Raw genomic sequence first — 20,128 nt, forward strand, 5'->3', positions numbered from 1 at the left:
TAGAACATCTGTATTCACCACAAAGTTATAGGGACTAAAGGTCTTTCAGCTGATAGTTATTCAGCTTTTCTTGAATTATGTTTAAATGTGGCTGCTAAAAGTAAGGATTTAACTGAGTTGGTTGCACTTTACTCCAGGTGTGATACTGTAAGTAGAAGAGACGCTATATATATATATATATATATATATATATATATATATATATATATATATATATATATATATATATATATATATATATATATATATATATACACACATACAGGGTGCATCTGAAAAAAGTAGGCTCTCAGGAAAAAAAACATAAAACCAAAATGCAAAGACATTTTGAAAATCTGCTCATATGTGTTTATTGACCATGTAATTCTCCCTTGATTGACACCAGTGTCCTGGGTCAGTTTTCATGCTTCAGTGAACAACGCTAATTTGAATTGTGCAAAATAAGTCTTTTGTGCATGGAAGCGAAAGGGTTAATATGAGGTCTGTCACCATGGATGACAAGTTCCATTGGTCTTTTACTTGCATACATAAAACAGGGAAGAAAAAAAAAATGACATGTTAACCCCCTACCATCGATACAAAGATTTCACACACACTAATGGAAGTGTGTGCCTTCTATTAAAATCCTGAAGTAATTTTCAGTTTCTCTCCGATGTGTGAATGTAATTATTTTTTCCTGTTTTATGTATGCAAGTCAAAGACCAATGGAACTTGTCATCCATGGTGACAGATCTCATATTAACCCTTTCACTTCCATGCACAAAAGACTTATTTTGCACAGTTCAAATTAGCGTTGTTCACTGAAGCATGAAAACTGACCCGGGACACTGGTGTCAATCAAGGGAGAATTACATGATTAATAAACACATGAGCAGATTTTCAAACTGTCTTTGCATTTTGGTTTTATGTTGTTTTTTGTGAGTCTGCTTTTTGGATACACCCTGTAGACGTACTCTTCAAGGTTAAAAGGTATAGTTCACATTAAAACAGTCCATATTATTAGTCTTAAAGTGGATTTTATCCTCAGTTTCTCACTATCTTATAAGACACTTTCACTTATTCCTTCAGTCAATTTTAATGTTCTCAAAATGCTAATGTAATGTAGTCTTAAATGAATAGATGTGAGTGTCTTTCCACCAATATCAACTAAAGCTTTTCCATTTTTAGTGTTTGTAAATAATATGCACATGACATTTGTCACCAATTTTTCATCAAATCTGTGAAACCCCAGTGATAGCCTAAGTATCACAAATCTGTTAGTCTTTCCGTGATTACACTCCTGAATCACTTCCCTCACGGTGAACATCTTCAAAGTTGACGCCATCACAAACAGTCCATTTGTTTACATACTCGACAGATAATGTCACCTGAGCCTTTTCGGAAATTTTGCTGCAAAGTTCATTGTGGGAATGGGAATTTCACAGCAGCAACGAACATGGAAACTGCTTTTTGCTGCTGCAGCTGTGCGGAATTCCAAAAAAGCCCAAGGCCACTTGTTTGGTATGTAAACAAGTGGCCTACTTGTGATGGAGTCAACTTCGAAGTAATTCACCATGAGGGAAGTGACTCAGGTGGATAATCACGGAAAGACTAATGGATTCATGATACTTAGGCTATCGCTGGGGTTTTACAGATTTGATGAAAAATTGGTGACAAACATTTTACGCTGCTTTAAGCCTACATTAATTTGATCCTTTATGGTGAGTTAATTTCTTCTGCTGATCTGAAAGGTTAAAAAGTACTTCAGGGATTTTGGTGCAGTCTGAATGACATGTCTACCTTCAGGAATTGTCTTTTCCCATTAATACAATTTTCTTTCTTTTTTAAACAAACATTTTAATTCATGTAAGTTTCAGGACAAAATAAAGGTGCTTGTTTGTTTTTGAGGAATAAAGTTATCAAACACAAACAATCATACAACACAGGACTACACACACAGATCTACTGTACTATTCTCCTGTCATATCAAAAAGCTGTCTGATGTGATACAGAAAATATTAAACTACAGTTCTCTTTGGGAAAAGTCTCTTGTTGCATATTTTAAGGTGTTGAGCTTTAATCCCTGAGTGAGAATGGACCCGTGTCTTCATCACAACTCATCGTGTCTCGCCTCTCTTTCCTTGTCCTCGTCCACTTTGAGTTTGAGCTCATCGGCCGTAATGATGCCGTCTTTATTCCGGTCTTGGTTCTGAAACATGTCAGAAATTACCTGCTCCATGGTCATCCCAGGCTTTATACGACCTTTGCCCTCTGCCACCTGCAGCTTGATGAACTCCCCAAACTGAAAGGAAACAAAGACAACGTATCGCATTAACAACAGGCCTGGACACACTGGGGTTCTGTTACATGTCTGGCAACACAAATTCTAAAGAAAGTGATTTTAATCGTTGAAATTGTTAATTTCAATCAAGCATTCAATGTTGTGATTCATGTTAACTACCACCGGGTGGCACCAAAGCAGGGAAATTATTTTATAATAAGCTCCGCAATCACATCAAATGAATGTGGTCTAGAGGTACCTGGTAAAGGTTTTCTTGAACCTGCAATGAGAGTGGAATGATGAGAGAAGTGATGGTTCAGCTTCAGGGTTATTACTAAGGCTCTTGTGCATTTGCATATTTAAAAGTATACAAACTAAATATTTACCCTCCATACAGGCAAAAATGACTGCAACTGTTTTATTATACTTAATTTGTCAGGATATTTTGCTCCTGTGAGTAAACGTCATGAAACCAACCTAAGATATGTCTGCTTTTTGAGTGTGAAAATAAATTAAACCATGAAGAAGTTCCTCTTTGGGACCAGAGGAACTTCTTCATGAATTTTATTTTCACATTCCAAAAACCAGGGACCATATTTATAAAAGTCATATTTTAATGTTAGTTTTATTTTATTTTAAATATATTAAAACCAAAAAAGAAAAGAAAGCATTCGAAAAGGAGCAGGATAATGTTAACTTGTATACTCCCACCCCCTTACCCCATCCTTCTACCTACCCTGAATTCCCATGTCACATCCCATAAGTAACTCAACAAATCCTACACATCAGACTAAATTCTGACTAAGCACTAGTGAAGCAACAAACCTCTTTCAGGTTTGATGTTTTTATCAAAAGACACTGAATACAGCATTTTGAACTGCCATTTTTACAAATTCACATAAAAAGAACTTTAAATTTAAGCGGTCTATAAAGTCACACATCACCTTTCTAAAGTCATTATGAAGTACACAACATATAACAGCTCGGATAAGTGTTACGTCATAGGTGTTATGTTGTGCAAAAGTGTTGCTATATTCACTGCTGGCTGTCAAGTTGATGGTTTGAACACAAGCAGAAAACGCCCTTAAAGCTGCAGCACTTGATAAAAATGTCAAATTCCATAATTACCTTTTAGTACAGTGTAATTCAACTGGTTTGATAGGACACAAGGCATCTGTAGCTGCTTGTTCCTACAGATTTTGGCTAATTGCAGTAGTTTTCAGACAGGGGATTAATGTATGAAGAAGTGATAATTAACCCTTTCATGCACGAATTATGAGAACCTTAATCAAAATTTTTTCCTGAGCGTTTTTATTCCTCTTTAGGCATGAAAAAAACAATGCAATTGAAAATTTTCTTCTGAAAAATAAATTTAAAATAAATAAATAAAAATTATTTTTAAAATTAAAAAAAAATTAAATAAAATACATACAAAAAATAATCATGAAAAAAAAAAATTCTTATGAACCTATTTTTCATGAGGTTGCAAAAATGTCCACTTAGCTGGACACCACACGTTTAATTTTTGACACACGGAAACATGTATTTACTGATAAATTGATGAAAACTATGGAGAGGGCTTGTGATTATGGGAGTTTATGCTCAGGAGAGATCTACATAATGTTACCAATTCATGTCAGAAAAGATATGTAGTGTCTTAAAACTTTAATGAAGATATGTGTAAAAAAAACAAACAAAACAATGAAAAGAACAACAAAACCCATGAATACACAAGAGAACAGCTGTAGAAGAGCTGTCCACTGGAGTGACCACTGTGCATGAAAGGGTTAAGCAATAAATGATCAGATTCCATCAAACGTGACTTTGGATGTTTCTACTGCTCCAACCGCAGAAGCAGCTACACTTTTATATAACATGAAACAATCTCAGCTTATTTATATTTATATTTGGAGGACAATGTTGCAACAGAGGTATGCATTTCCAAATGTTTACATTTTTTACCCCTGATTTTGGCTCCTGCAGCAGTAAGGTAGGTAGTTTTTTGGTAGGTCAACAAAAACGAGAGGAAGCAGAATAACTTTGGAGTCAATTATCAGACAAAATTCTATTTTAAACAGCGTCAGCCCAGAATTTCACCATCAGTTCCTCCCTAATGTGGAAACGCCTATTGTCAGCAGTATCATACCTCCTCCTGGGGCACCTCGTTGTTCTTGTTTAAGTCTAGGGCTTGAAACAGTTCTGCAGGACTGTCCTCCAGCCAGACGAATAAGTACCCGGGCGGCACACCCTTCTGGAAGCTCACCAGTTCAATGTCAAAGACCAGCACCGCACTGCTGGGTACACCAGTAGCTGAAACATCAAGTAGAAGAAAAGGACTGTTTAACTTTTACATCTAATATTTAGCTGCTTATAGTAACAAGAGCTGTCAGATGGGTTCTTAAAGGGGTCATATTTTGCTAAACCCACTTTTATTAGTCTTTGGTTCATTTATTTGTGTATTAGGACCCTAATAGTTCATAGTTTGAATTTGAACCCTCCAGATGCTGCAAAGCTATCTTTATATTCATTTTGGCAGAAATCGACTGGATTTCTACAACCTGTTTTAATTCCTTCTTAATTTGTTACATCTACAGGGTGGGGAAGCAAAATGTACAATGAACATTTAGTTGTTTTTTCTCAGCAGGCACTACGTCAATTGTTTTGAAACCAAACATATATTGATGTCATAATCATACCTAACACTATTATCCATACCTTTTCAGAAACTTTTGCCCATATGAGTAATCAGGAAAGCAAACGTCAAAGAGTGTGTGATTTGCTGAATGCACTCGTCACACCAAAGGAGATTTCAAAAATAGTTGGAGTGTCCATAAAGACTGTTTATAATGGAAAGAAGAGAATGACTATGAGCAAAACTATTACGAGAAAGTCTTTAAGATACTATTAAAGAAGAATGGGAGAAGTTGTCACCCGAATATTTGAGGAACACTTGCACAAGTTTCAGGAAGCGTGTGAAGGCAGTTATTGAGAAAGAAGGAGGACACATAGAATAAAAACATTTTCTATTATGTACATTTTCTTGTGGCAAATAAATTCTCATGACTTTCAATAAACTAATTGGTCATACACCGTCTTTCAATCCCTGCCTCAAAATATTGTAAATTTTGCTTCCCCACCCTGTATAACTAGTTACATTACAACATTTGCACATATAAGGTCAAGACTTTTGATGAATATTTCTTCAAGTACGCCATAATTGTTTATCAGCAGCAGCGGTTGTAGTCCATACTGAAAATATGTCCAAACTTCAAGCCGATTACCTAAAATGTTCAGTTGTTGGTTGTACTAACAAACACAAGTGGTTGAAGGGGACAGAGCAGCACGGTCAACAACCTGGAGGGGGCGGGGCGTTAAAGTGATTTATTTGCATTTAAAGGGCCAGTGCTCAAAACAGCCTTTCTGGTGTCATTACTCAGAAATAGGGTTGAAGATGTGTGTGGAGTTGAATTAATGAAAAATTCAGACCCAAGCATAGCATTTACAGTTTATGTAGACCACAGGGAAATGTTTTAAAATGCATAATTTCATTTAAAAAAGCAAAATATCACTCCTTTAAAGACGATGTTAACGTCTCACCTCCTCTTTCTCCGTGGCCCAGGTGAGGTGGCACTATTAAAACCCTCTTCTCTCCCAAACACATGCCCTGTAAACCCAGGTCCAGCCCATCTATCACCTTATCTGCGCCCAGCACCGCTTCCTGAGCATTCTCATAGTCATGTCTGCAGAGGAAACAAATCAAAAAACCAATGTAAGTGAATGCCTTGTATTCACACTGATCTAAAGCTGCAGACTGTTAGTGTTCATCTTCTGTCATGTCCTGGTCACTCACGAGGAAAAGAGCTTGGTGCCGTCCACCAGCGTGCAGTTATAATGGTAGTAGACGAGGTCGTTGACAGCGGTGGTTTCATTGCAGGTTTCAGGTCTGTGGGTGACCTGGATGTCCACTGTGTCATTAGGGTTGTGGAAGTCCAAGATGTGAATGTCAAAGACGAGCACGGCGTAAGGGGGGATCACATCACCTGCACAAAACATAACACATCATTCCATCTCTGTGGTTCTGCAAAGGGTTGAGAAAAACTCAACCTCTAATCTGTTATGTCTCTCATATGTCACCTTTGTACAAGACAGAACACAGATGATCAAACTTAAAGATCTGGTTTCGCTGGACACTTTCAAGAGGATGTCATGACTTAGAGACGGAGACATCTGGCTGCAGATGTTTTGTCTGATGCACTTAATCTTCATCTCGAGGGCACTGTTAGTAAAGTTGACTGGAAGGTTTCACTTGATTGTGTTTTTTGATGTATTGAAAACTTGTTTTTATGAAAGCTTGCGTCTATTTGAAACTATTTAATGTACTGCTGTCCGTCTTGGCCAGGACACTCTTGAAAAAGAGATTTTTAATCTCATTGAGGTTTTCCTGGTTAAATACAGTGGAAAAAAAGACACCATATCAGTGACGACATGAATTTTTTGACAAAGGTTGAAAAGCCTTCAATTTGAGTTTGCTAGAATACTAATACTCAAGCAGCAGTTGTACAGGATAGTGACAATTTATGTTAATTCTGTTTAAATTATAATTAAATATTTTATTTCCAAATATGAGACACTTGTCTAAGAAGCCATTTCAGCCTAACCATAGACTAAGCCAGGGGTGTCCAAATCTGGTCCTCAAGTGCCAGTATCCTGCATGTTCTAGATATTTCCCTCTTCCATCACACCTGGAAGCCATGACATCATTATCAGGCTTCTACAGAGCATGATGATGAGCTGATCATTAATTGAACCAGTTATGCTGGAAGAGGGAAATATCTAAAACATGCAGGACACCGGCCTTGGACACCCCTGCTCAAACTGTATTAATCCTGGACATCTTTGTTCCAGGATTGCCTTAGTTTAACCCATTCATTCTCAGAAATGAATAATAATGCATAACTCTTAGTAAGGAATTGAAAAGAAAACTGTTAGAGCGTGCAGAATTATCAGCAGACAACAATAGCATTTATTTCACAACCAGTGCAACCCTGTGATGAACTGTCAGACTGTCCATGTACCCTGCACTCTCCTGATCTCAGATGCTGTAGGTTAAAGTCCCCCCACAGGATGAAAATGTCAGAGAAATAGAATGGGACCACTTGCATATTATTATACTAGTGATGAGCAGGTGAAATCTGAAGCTCTGTGGCCTTTTTTATAACTGCGCTGAAAAAAATTCAAAGATTCCTTAACAGTGACATCTGGTGGACAACTGAAGCCATAGCAACCTCACGAGCATGACTGAACCACTGACTTGGTGCCCATTTACATGCATACCAATACTCCAATCACTATTGGATTTCTGGAGTTATCAAATTAGTTAAGTGTGATCATGTAAACAGAATTATCTGATATGATTTATCACATAACAGCAGTAACTTGATTATGAGGAATTAGATTAACACACCTGGATTTCTCCCCAGTACTCCAATGTCTTTATGCATGTATACAGGTTAATCTGATTTTTTTTTTTTTTTTTTTACATCTGCGCATGTGTAAAAAATAATTAAAGTCATAGAAAATGGAAGTGACATAATCAAATGTGAATGGAAGACAACAGGACATTTGAGTCTATCATCACTTTGCACATACATAGTCTGAAAGAAATCTAATAATGGACTGAAACGTCTAAACCCAGGTTTTCAATTATGGTATTTCTATCTCTATCGCTCTCTCTTTTTCTCTTCCTTTACCCTCTCTCTTTAACCCCAACTGGTCAAGGCAGATGTCCATCCTTCAGGAGTCTGGGTCTGCTCGAGGTTTCTACCTGTTAAGGGGAAGTTCTTCCTCGCCACTGTCACCAGTCATAAGTGTTTGCTCCTGGAGGATTCTGTTGGGTTTCTGTAAATTGGCTTAGAGTCTGGTTTTGACCAACTCTGTATGTAAAGTGTCATGAGATAACTTATGATTTGGCGCTATATAAATGTGAAAAAATAAAGGAAGGTCTGCACAACCTGTGAGCTCCAAATTACCTTTTTTCATGCGCTATATAAATAAAATTTGATTTGATTATGATTTGAAGTGCATGTAAACACATCATATCTTATTCCAATTATCTGATTACTCCCAATTATCGGATTTTTATGGTCATGTAAGCATGTTGACCGTTTCAATCCCATGTCAGCAATAAAAGTTCAGAAAAGACTGGTCGTTCATGTGTTTTGTTCATTTATACTAAATAATAACATCACACATTAAAATAAATTATGAACAACTAAGTTCTTTGTTAAAGAGTAAAATATAATACACTTCTGACTTTGAAATATAAAATATAATAACATAAAAAAACCTCACCAACTCTCTAAAACACATTTCACATTAAACCAAAGAATAAATCTAAATGATAGAATAAGGTTAAATGTTGGTTCAGGTTTATTTAGAGCTTTCTGCTTTATTTACGAACTGGGCTAAAAGTCTGTAACAGGATACAAGATCATTCCTGCTTTGCAACTGATCATTGAGCCTGTTTACATGACCATAAAAATCAGATAACTGGGAATAATCAGATAATTGTACTAATCAGATCCAACGTGTTTACATGCGCTTGAGAAATGCAGTAATCGAAACCCTGGTTTAGATGCTCCAGTCCATTATCGGATTTCTTTCGGAGTACATATGTATGTAATAACGGTAGATTCAAACCTCCTGTTGTCTTCCACTCCTGTTTGACCACGTAACTTCTGTTCTCTATGATTTGAATTGTGTTTACACATGCACAGATGTAAAAAACTGAATTACATCAGATTAACCTGTATACATGCAGGAAGACATCGGAGTAGCGGGGACAAATCCAGGCGTGTTAATCTGATTTCTTATAATCAGATTACTGCCGTTATTTGACAAAAGCATATCAGATCATTCAGTTTATATGATCACTTGAATAATCGAATAACTCCAGAAATCAGACAATGATCAAAGTTGTGCTGTGCATGTAAACAGGCTCAGTGAAACATTCTGAGCCAATGAAACACACTGAAACATTTTGAAGTGTGATGTGAAGCAGCGATGACATCTGAAGCTTTGAACCTCATCGGTCACGCGACAGTGGTATTTTTATACAAGCTCTGACACCGTTTTGAATCACTGCACTGTAAGAAGAGTAACAAGCTCCGAAGCCTCAGTATCATTTGCTCATCACTACATTATACATATATATAAAAGGGTCCTGGAAAATAGAACCCCATCACATAAGTGAAGTCCCTGTGAGGCGCTAACATAACCTTACCTGCTCCTTTGTCTCCATACGCCAGATGTGGAGGGATGATGACCCTTCTCCTCTCCCCCATGCAGACTTCCAACAAGGCCCGGTCCATACCTGCAATCACATAACCCATCCCGATGTAGGTGTTGTATGTGCTGTTCCTCTGGTAACTGTTGACAGAAGTTTATGACACGTTTATTAGAAAAACTTAAAACTGTACTCATCTTCAGAACTGATAAAACACTTTAACCCTTTTAAGACTGCTATTATAACAGGCCGACTAGGTGTCTTCATGTTTTCTTTGCAATAAAAGTGTCAGAAAATGTCTGTTTTGCCAATTACTTTGCACCTCTGTTTTCATGAAGAACTTAACTTTCAATATCTGGCCATTAATTATTATTATAAATAATAAATGCTTAAAACAGTGTGTTTTATCAAAATATTAAAAAAAAAAAAAATGACTTGAAGTTTTTAGCATTTATTATCAGAAACAACTGTACACGTCCATAACAAACTTTTTTGAGATTGAAAAAATACACTTGCAACATTTTACATCTGCTCAAACATGCTTTTTGGTCTTGAACATTCAGTATCCATATTATGGCTTCATATTTTTTGTTATTTCCAGGCGTTTTTTAGCCTCTGTGGAAGTCTCTGATTCAGTTCCGTTCAACTTGTAATAGTCCCACACTGCTGCCGTAAAGTGTTACATAGTGTTGGAAAGCTCAGGATCTGTGGATGATGTGGATAGCTCAGCAGTTCAGGAGTTACAGTAATTTGAATGCTGTAAAGTGCAAAATGTAGCACTGGAGAGACCGCAATTGTTAAAGGGTTAAAGTGTACCTTTACTGGTCATGCTTATGACATTAACTGTGCTTTGTGTAATACTTATAAGCAAGAGAGGCACAAATTCAGTATCTTAAAAAAAAAAAAAAAAAATCACCATAAATGCACCACACTGGACCTTTTATTAGGTGAATTATGCACAGTGGCAGAAGTGATGTATCCACGTTGATTTCGGGTGACTGAGTGTAAGTAAACAAGCAGCAGTCAGTGAGTGAGATTGAGTGGAAAGCACATGTGTGTGTTTGGGCAGCTGTTAGCTTTGCACTCCATCATCTGAAAAACACGACCCAGCACTGGATGATATGTGTCATCTCAGACAAAACAACAAATTTGCATCACTACTGGTGCTGGAACTTGGTACTTGCACATACTTAACAGTTACCAGACAGAACTGCTCATATTATACATGATCTCATGAAAAACCTAGCAATGATAATTTACTACAGGTACCTTTTAAACATATTTTCACTCACCTGGTGTCAAAGGTGACGCCGTTCAGAAAGGTGCCGTTGTAGTGGTATCGTATATAATCCCCAACCACAGACCTCCGAGTGCAAGACTCAGGCACCACTTGGTTCTCAATGGTGATGTTGTCCTTCGGGTTGTGAATGTCCACCAACAGGACATCAAACACCAGAGTCGCCTGGGGGGGAATCTCTGTGCCTGGTGAGTGAAAAGTGGAGGATTTTATTTAATGGTTTGATTTGTTCTTTGGTTCATTTCTGGCTTTATTTAATGTGTTCTGCTTCTCACCTGATCCTTTCTCTCCATAAGCTTTAAAGGGTGGGATGACAATATGCCTGATCTCCCCTACACACATACCCAGCAGGCCTTCATCCATACCTTTGACCAGCCAACCCTCACCCACTAAGGAGTCGTGAGTCTGCTTCCTGGTGTAGCTGCGTAGGGCTCATACAAGCGCAAAGTCAAACACACAACAGACAACATACCTGGGTGACACAGTACAAACACACAAGAACTGTTACTGGGACATGGATCTGTTTCAGTGTCTTAATAACATAATCCAACATCAGCATTCTGTCAACATGTCGTTTTACACATTAAACATTTCGGACTAATAGTGTGAACCACAAATCACCTCGAGTCGAATGTGCTGCCGTCCAGGAGGGTGCCGTTAAAATGGTAACGCACAAAGTCAGTGCGCATCACAGAGCGTTTACAGTCTTTGGGAGTGGTGATAATTGTAGTCATGACCAGATCAGCTGTGTTCCACAGATCTAGGAGATGGATGTCAAACACCAGCGTGGCATCAGGAGGAATTACATCACCTGGAAATAGACAACAGAGATTTATATTATCACCCATCATTAAAAAAGCCTCTAAAGATTACAATGTGATTTGAACTCTTTCCATGTTATGGAAATGAAAAGGTCAACCAAAATGGAAATGTCTGTGTTTACCTTTAGAAAAGACCACACATACTTTCAAGGATAAAGGAGTTTTTGGTTTATTTTTTATTTTATTTTTTTTACTTTATTTTTATTGTTTATTTTATGTTCATTACAAAACAAGACAAACATAGGGGACATATGGGATACACTGACTACAATAAACCTTGTGACTAACAATTGTCTTTAGTAGTTTGATGTTGAAGTGAAAATTGTCCATTTCTTCCATTTATCATGACACTGTTCTTCTTGAGTCCTCAGTCTATGGGTCAGAATCTCCATCTCAAATATTCCATTCACAGTTTATATCCAGTCGTTAGTTGTAGGTAGTTCTAATCTGCACCATTTTTTGGTAATAGCCTTTTTACAGGCTGCTAATAGTATTTTAAACAAATATCTATCATTTTTTCTTACATTATTACCAATATTACATCTGAAATACATCACCAAACATGTTTTAGGAATTGCATAACCCAATATCTTAATTGTTGAATATACATTATCCCAGAATGATACAAGTTAAGGACATAAACAAAAGACAGGTGCATGCTTTACATTGATATCTCCACATTCTCTCCAACAAGGTTGAACTCTGGACATATATTTAGCTGTAACTTTAGGAGTTATGAAAAATCGAATTATATTTTTCTAGCAATGTTCCCTCCATGTTCTTGAAGAGGTGGTCAAATGTTGAGTTCTCCAGATATTGATCTATTCCTCCTCTGAGACACATGTTTAGTTTTTTTTAATTCAATTTTTATAGCAAGAGTTCAAAAAGCTGTTGATTTCATTCAGTTATGTTGCTTGTTGCAATATTGCCACTTTGGTGCCAACAGAGTTAATATATTATACATATTTAATTTTTTAATGCATTTTTAAATGACTTTTTTGTAATTTAAATTGAAAACCCCATTACATATTGACTAGATCTTTTAAGAAATAAAAATGTTATAATATAGTTCACTTAACATTTTTATTCACCTCCCTTAAAAAAATGCAGTATCTGTCAAAATCAAAACTTTAATTTGAATGAATAACTGTTGGATACCATTAACCAACTTGTGGTGATGTACCTCAAAAACAGAAAACGTTAATGCACTGTACAGGAATATGGGACAAGTCTGAATCTGTGTGAATAATCCCCTATTTAAATACCATATAAGATCGCCATAGGACAAAAGATTTCCTTCTAAAAGTCTACTTTCAGCATATGAGCCGTGATGGATTCAAGTTTCTACATGTCACTTACAAAACGTGTACTTTTGACTGCAAAATACAGGAAATCTGAAAAGTATTTGCAGCCCTATAGTTTTTTTCTTTATATATTTTCTTGTGTTACAGCCTCATTTCAAAATGGATATTAATTTTTACCTCAAAATCCTACACACAATACCTTGTAATGACAGTGAAAAAAGTTTGAAACTGCAACTTTCAGGTTTTAGCTTAGGTAGAAATAGGGATTGTTTTCATAATAAATTGCACTGTTTTGCTTAATGTCTTAGGCCCCCGTTTATAAGCTATGGATAGCTTCTGGGGTTACCCTTTTAACAAAATCATATCTTGCTGGAAATTATGAATATAACTTGTATATGTATTTTAAATGATGCGAACTAATGAACTAACTTTATTAAAAATTGCAGAGCATTTGCTCACCTTTGGCGCTAATTACAGCCTCCAGTCTGTTTGAGTATGAGTCTATGATCTTAAAACACCTATTTTTGGGCAGTTTCTCTCATTCTTCTCTGTAGAATCTCTCCAGCTCCATCAGATGGGGAGTGTTGGTGCAGCCGTTTTCAGACTGTCCACAGATGTTCAATGGGGTTCCAGTCTGGGCTCAAGGACGTTCACAGTTGTCCTGAAGCCGCTGTTTTATTTTCTTGGTTGTGTTTAGGGTCGTTGTCCTGTTCAGTGATGAACCTTCGGTCCAGTCTGAGGTCCAGAGCAGGTTATCCTCAAGGATGTCTCTGTACGTTGGTGTATTCATGCTTCCCTCGACCCGGACTAGACCCTGTGTGTTTCCAACTCAGGTCCAATCAACTGAACTGACCACAGGTGACTCCAGTCAAGTTGAGGCATGATGAGTGGAAACAGGTGCACCTGAGCTCAGTTTTGAGTGTCATGGCAAACACTGAATACTTCTGTGCAAGTTATATTCTTGTTTTATTTTTAATAAATTTGCAGAAGTTTGAAACTAACTTTTTTCACTTAGCCATTATGAGGTACTGTCTGTAGAATTTTGAGGTGAATGAATTTAACCCATAAAGACTCGGTGCTACTAATGTGTCAGTTCCAAAAGAGTTTTTTCTCTATATCCTATATTCTATTTTGAATTTATTATTATGTTTATTCTATTGTTTTATTATTTATTTTTTGTTTTTAATTGTACAGCTGTTTTTATGTCTTTTTAATCTATTCTTGTATTTTATTCTATCATTTTGCTTTTTTATTTTTCTGTATGATACTGTTTTTAATTGTACAGCTATTTATATGTCTTTTTAATCTATTCTTGTATTTTATTTTTTTATTTTGGTTTTTATTTATTCTTCTCTTCTTGTGTTGAGTTTTATCTGTGAATCAATTTTTCAGAAGACGTGTTTCCTTGTTCCAAAAAGACACATCAGATACCACTGGAAAGCTGTGACACTGCATTTTACCTAACTTAAATGTATTGATATGATAAGTGGGTCAGAAGATGTTAAGCATTTTAGATCAGTACTATGTCAACTACTATCAAAACAGAGCAGCAACAAATTTGAAACAGGCCTTGGCGTTCTCCACTCTGCAGGGCCGTGGGCTGATTCTCCTTAATTGGAAACTCCCCAGTCCCCCTTCACATTCTCGTTGGGTTCATGAGATGCTTCATAATCTGCAGCTTGAGAAACTCAGGTTTACACTAAAAGGCTCAGTGAAATCCTTTCATGTTACTTGGGATCCTTTTTTGAACTAGATACATTCACTGGATCTTTCCTCTGAGTTGGATGATTGATATGTGTACTTATTTATTTACTTTTTGTAATTTATTTCATTTAATATTATTTATTCATTTTTAATTTATATATGTTTGTGTGTATACCTCTTTTTTTTTTTTTTTTAGTTGAATTGTTTTCTTTAACTAATTCTTTGTTTTTTTTCTTTGGGTTTTGAGTGATTGGCCTTGGGTGGTGGGTGAGAAGGGAGTTGACAATTGATGTTTATTCTGTTTTTTTTTTTTTTTATACCCTATGACACAGGTGTCAAACTTGCGGCCCAGGGGCCAAATCCGGCCCACCAAAGGATCCAATCTGGCCCGTAGGATGGATTTGTGAAATACAAAAATTACACTAAAGATATTAACAATCGAGGATGTCCAAATCATTTTAATTCAGATTCCACATACAGACCAATTAGATATCAAGTAGGTCAGACCAGTAAAATCTATCATATTAAACCTATAAATAATGAAAACCGCAAATTTTCTCTATGTTTTAGTGTAAAAAAGCAAAATTACATGAAAATGTTTATATTAAAAAACTGTTATTTTACAAAAAAATATGAATAACTTGAAATGTCTTAGGATAAGTAAATGCAATTGTACCAATATTCTACCTGTTATTAAATGTTTTGTGTATTTGTAATTGTAATGTAAGTTATAATGCACATGTGTAAATGATAAACTGATAATCTGAGGCATAATATTGCTAAAATTGCAGTTGTTTTTTTTTTAAGATGTTTCCAGTTGTTCATGTTATTCCGATTTTTGTAGTTGTCAACATTATCATAATTTAATTTTACTTTTTTCACTCTTATCATTTTATTGGTCCGGCCCACTTGAGATCATATTGGGCTGAATGTGGCCCCTGAACTAAAATGAGTTTGACCCCCCTGCCCTATGATGTGTATCACTCTGTCTAAAACGTTCAAAATGTTCTATAAATAAAGTAAAAAAAACAAAACAGAACAGCAACAGAGCATTTCCAGCAAAATATATAATTAACTAAACATAAAAACAGGGATCCACTCTACTATTTGTCAAACTAAATACATGGGTTTATGGATGAATGAATGTTGCAGAACATGACAGTCTAATAAACGCAGATCTGAGCCGGTGAAAAGCTGAGAAACTGCATTTTTACATGAATTCTCCTCTTGTACTGTCAGGATTAGTGGTACATTTCATATCAGTGGATGCTTTTGGTCACCAGTGGCTGTTTAGGTCTTTGAGTGTTAAACTGAACCCTGGGTGGTTTACCTGCTCCAGTGCTGCCGTAGGCCAGGTGTGGTGGGATGGTCAGGGTCCTGCGCTCATTGACACACATGCCCTGCAGACCTTTGTCGACGCCAGCGATGAGGCGGCCCTCTCCGATCTGGCCAACCTTAGCGGCTCCTCTCTGGTGGCTGACAGAGGCGACGGTTAACTTTTTATCAGGCAAGTGACTATTTTTGGTCATTTCTGCATACATTACAAGGCAGTGATAGCAACAGTTCCAGTGAGGACAGTGAGGCTACAATCTCAGGTCCAATGTGGTCTACAGGGACTGTAAGGCCCACCTCTGCATGAACAGTGAGTGTACCTGCTTTGTTAGGTACCATGAAGTACACTACCAGTAAAAAGTTTGGACTCACCTTCTCATTTAAATGACATGAGATGGACCACAGATGGCCAACCAGTGCTCAGACTTTTAGAAAACATTTCAGGTGACTACCTCATGAAGCTCACTGAGAGAATGCCAACAATGTGCAAAGCTATAATAAAAGCAAAATGTGGCTATTTTGAAGAATCTAAAATATAAAACATGCTTTGAGTTATGTCAACTACATAATTCCATATGTGCTCATTCATAGTTTTGATGCCTTCAGTGAGAATCTACTGCAATGGTTCTCAACCTTTTTTGGCTCGTGACCCCATTTTTACATCACAAATTTCTGGCAACTTCAGACATTCAAAACAGAGATTTTATTTATTTATTTATTTTTGCTAAAATTAATTTGTTTTTGATCATGTAATAGTTTGCTATACTATGTTGCAAATAAATGTTAATTTTAGATGACATTTAGGCTGTATAATATATATTATTATGGACGGAGGCAGAAAAGCCAGGTGTAGATTACTGCACAAAGTGAGAATTTGATTTTCCTTGGTCAGGATATGTACAGTCAGTGCATCTTGGATTTACAAGGCTGACAATTAATACTGAACAAACAAGAACTCAAACTATGAATTATGAAAGAGCTGCAGGATCTGAAACTGACCACAATGAACATTTGAAAGATAAACAGTACCACAGTGCTTCAGTTTCAGCTTCACAGTTTGTCATGTCTTTTATGGATTGGGGTTGTCTCTTTCAGCTCTCCATATATTTTATTTAAATTTTTTTTTATCAATTCCTAGAAATTCCAGGCAATCCCAAGTGGGGTCCCGACCCCAAGGTTGAAAAACACTGATCTACAATGTAAATAGTCATGAAAATAAAGAAAAACCAGGTGAGTCCAAACTTTTGACTGGTAGTGTGATGGTACTAATATAAGGAATGATGTTCAAAGGGATAATGTGGATGCTGACAAGTGTCTGGATCAGCACTAATGTTGTTGGAATGCTCTAAAAGTAATGTTCTAATGTTCTAAAATACATGTTCCTTTCACCTTACATGTGTTTTTCTAGTTTTTTTTTTTTTTTTTTTAATATTTAGGCCTACTTCTTAGATTTTTTTTTTTTCTTTTTTGCCATTTACAGGTAAGAAACCAAATATGGTAACTTCACTGACCGTGATTTTCTACATAACAATAAAACATTTTGAAAAATTTCCCAAAAGTAACAAAGTCTTGATAGGTTCTCCAATAGCACACTAAGGTTGGAATTTTAAATTTCAGAGTATTTCTATGAGTGTCCTATAAAGGGTTAAACAGAGACAAAAGAAAGATCAGCTTTACAGTCCACAAAACCATGCAGATGTTCCATAGACTGGTGCAAACTTAAATGGACATAAATATTGACGCAAAGACGCATATGTGGATTTTGTGCAAAAAAAAAAAAAAAAAAAAACTTTCTAAAAGCAGCAGGACAGAGTTTAAAGTGATCCAAAGTGGACTCACCTAGAATCAAATGTTTTCCCATCTATAAATGTTGCGTTATAATGGTAGCGGACATAGTCTCCGTTCTTCACTTCTCTGGCACAGACGCTGGGGATGAAGTATCTGTCCACGACTACATCTAACACAGGACTGGGATTACACTCCACGGATGACCACGTACTGAACAGGAAAAACAAAACGCATCCAAGAAACATTTTTGCCACAACTTCTGCGGATCACTTTTAAAGTTTGGGTAGAGTTGGTTAAAGGTGGCGGACGGCTGTGTGCGCCTTTTACGCAGAGGGCCGAGGACGTGGATGTGGAACAGAACAGGCGTCTGAATGCAAACGTGGACAATCTCCAGGTTATTGTGAGGAGTTCCACCAGAGGGAAGAAATGCTGAGGTTGGGAGTGGGAAAAAAGAGACTGTGGAAAGTCAGCCACGACTGGAAAAGAGCTCCACATCCGGTCAAAATAAAAGAAAACCCCCGTGGATGTGGAGGTGTTATTATTAAACAATCCTGAGAATAAAAGAAGAGGGATTATGTGTTATTAAAGTCTTGCCACTCATGTTTAATACACTCGTCTTTACAGAATCATCACTATAATAAGTCATCCAAACGCTACTGTTCTGCTTTTATTTTGACGCACATTTTTCTTCATGTTCAGGCTTTCACAGCATCTACACAAACAGCTGCAAACCCACATCCGCCTCTGTGGAGCAGCCGTAAAGTAACCTGAAGGCCTCCAGAGCCTCAAGTTTTTCATTAATGCCGTAAAGACACACAACCAAGCTGAAACAGAGATTTATAATCAATAAAATAAAAATAGCACACTTGGTTAAAAACTGAAGGGCTGACATTTTCATAAATACAACACTGTAGAAACATTACTATCCTTTTTATAATAATAAAAGCCACATTTTTGACATTTTTCTTTTTTTCATCTGCTAATCATTACAGCTGTGTTATAGTTTAGGGATTTTTTTTTTTTTAACCCTTTCATGCATAGGTCACTCCAGTGGTCAGTTCTTCTCCAGCTGGTCTCTTGTATATTCATGGGTTTTGATGTTTTAGTTCCATATCAGCCAACACAGTGAACACTTACACACCATCCCATAAACTGACATTCAGACCATTACTGTAACTTTGCTGTTCTTGATAAACCTGATCTGCAGTAACATGTTTAAGTGTAAATCAATTGTTATTTGTTAGACAACAATTTTTTTTGCATATTATCTCCATGAAGTGAGTAATTACTAGCATTAGAATATGTTAAAATGTGAGAAGACATCAGATTAGCAGCATTAAAAATATTTTTATTTCATTGTTTTCATATCACTTTCTGATATTGAGGTTTAAACATATGTTTCTTTACTTCAAAAATTAAATGCATGGATATTTTTGTAACTCCATAGGAGAAAAAAACTCGATTGCATTGTTTTTTTTTTCATGCCTAAGGAGGAATAAAAACACTGAAGAAAAAAATCTTGACTAAGGTTCTCACAATTCATGCATGAAAGGGTTAATCTAATCTCAGTTACTCTTACAAATCTATTAAAATGCTATAAAGGAGAAGTAGGGCCAGATTTATTTGATCAACACCTCCCATAGCTGATCAATGATCCTGAGACTGGGATGTCCTTCCTTAGTCGGTACTGTCCACTACAGACCAGAAATACCCAACAAGACCTGTTTTGTTTCATTGTTGTTTTCATTTCAGTTTGAAGCAGAATTACAGTGTTTTTTTTTTAACCCTTTCATGCATGAATTATGAGAACCTTGGTCAAAATTTTTTTCTTGAGTGATTTTTTTTGTTTCCTCTTTTAGGCATGAAAAAAACTAGGCAATTGAATTTTTTGTCACAAAGTTACAAAAATGTCCACTCAGTTGGAGACCATACATTTAATTTTTGAAGCACAGAAACATCATCAGAAAGTGGTATACTGTGTGAAAAATATGAAATAAAAACATTTTTAATGCCGCTAATGCCTTTATCTCACATTTTAACATACTCTAATACTAGTTGTTACTCATTTCATGGTGATAATATGCCAAAAAAAAAAAACACTTTTTGTTCAAGAAAACTGTTAATTACAGTCTAATAATAATTAACAATTCATTCATTCATTTTCTGAACCCGCTTTATCCTCACTAGGGTCACGGGGGTCGCTTGGAGCATATCCCAGCTACATAGGGGCGAAGGCGGGGTACACCCTGGACAAGTCGCCAGTTCATCGCAGGGCTGAACATATAGAGACAAACAATCACTCTCACATTCACACCTATGGGCAATTTAGATTAACCA

The 20,128-nt window shown here is 36.4% G+C and overlaps 1 protein-coding gene across 1 annotated transcript; it reads right to left on the reverse strand.

Moving 5' to 3' along the window:
* Positions 1–1,802: 1,802 nt before the first annotated feature.
* Positions 1,803–18,241, reverse strand: fkbp10b (FKBP prolyl isomerase 10b). The gene is made up of 10 exons (XM_030122111.1): positions 17,843–18,241; positions 16,002–16,147; positions 11,464–11,653; positions 11,118–11,263; positions 10,838–11,027; positions 9,543–9,688; positions 6,111–6,300; positions 5,858–6,000; positions 4,407–4,570; positions 1,803–2,281 (listed from the first exon to the last, which is right to left on the reverse strand). Exons 1-10 carry the CDS (start codon positions 18,034–18,036, stop codon positions 2,090–2,092), a joined length of 1,701 nt encoding a protein of 566 aa, XP_029977971.1. The 5' UTR covers positions 18,037–18,241; the 3' UTR covers positions 1,803–2,089.
* Positions 18,242–20,128: the final 1,887 nt, after the last annotated feature.

Source organism: Sphaeramia orbicularis, chromosome 19, assembly GCF_902148855.1.
Source record: "Sphaeramia orbicularis chromosome 19, fSphaOr1.1, whole genome shotgun sequence".
Taxonomy (NCBI): Eukaryota; Metazoa; Chordata; class Actinopteri; order Kurtiformes; family Apogonidae; genus Sphaeramia; species Sphaeramia orbicularis.

Coding starts and splice junctions, on each gene's coding strand:
- fkbp10b (XM_030122111.1), bottom strand. CDS start 18,036: ATGTTTCTTGGATGCGTTTTGTTTTTCCTGTTCAGTACGTGGTCATCC. Junction 9,689..10,837: donor GGCGTCACCTTTGACACCAG/GTGAGTGAAAAT, acceptor TTCTGTCAACAG/TTACCAGAGGAACAGCACAT. Junction 6,301..9,542: donor GTATGGAGACAAAGGAGCAG/GTAAGGTTATGT, acceptor TGTTTTGTGCAG/GTGATGTGATCCCCCCTTAC.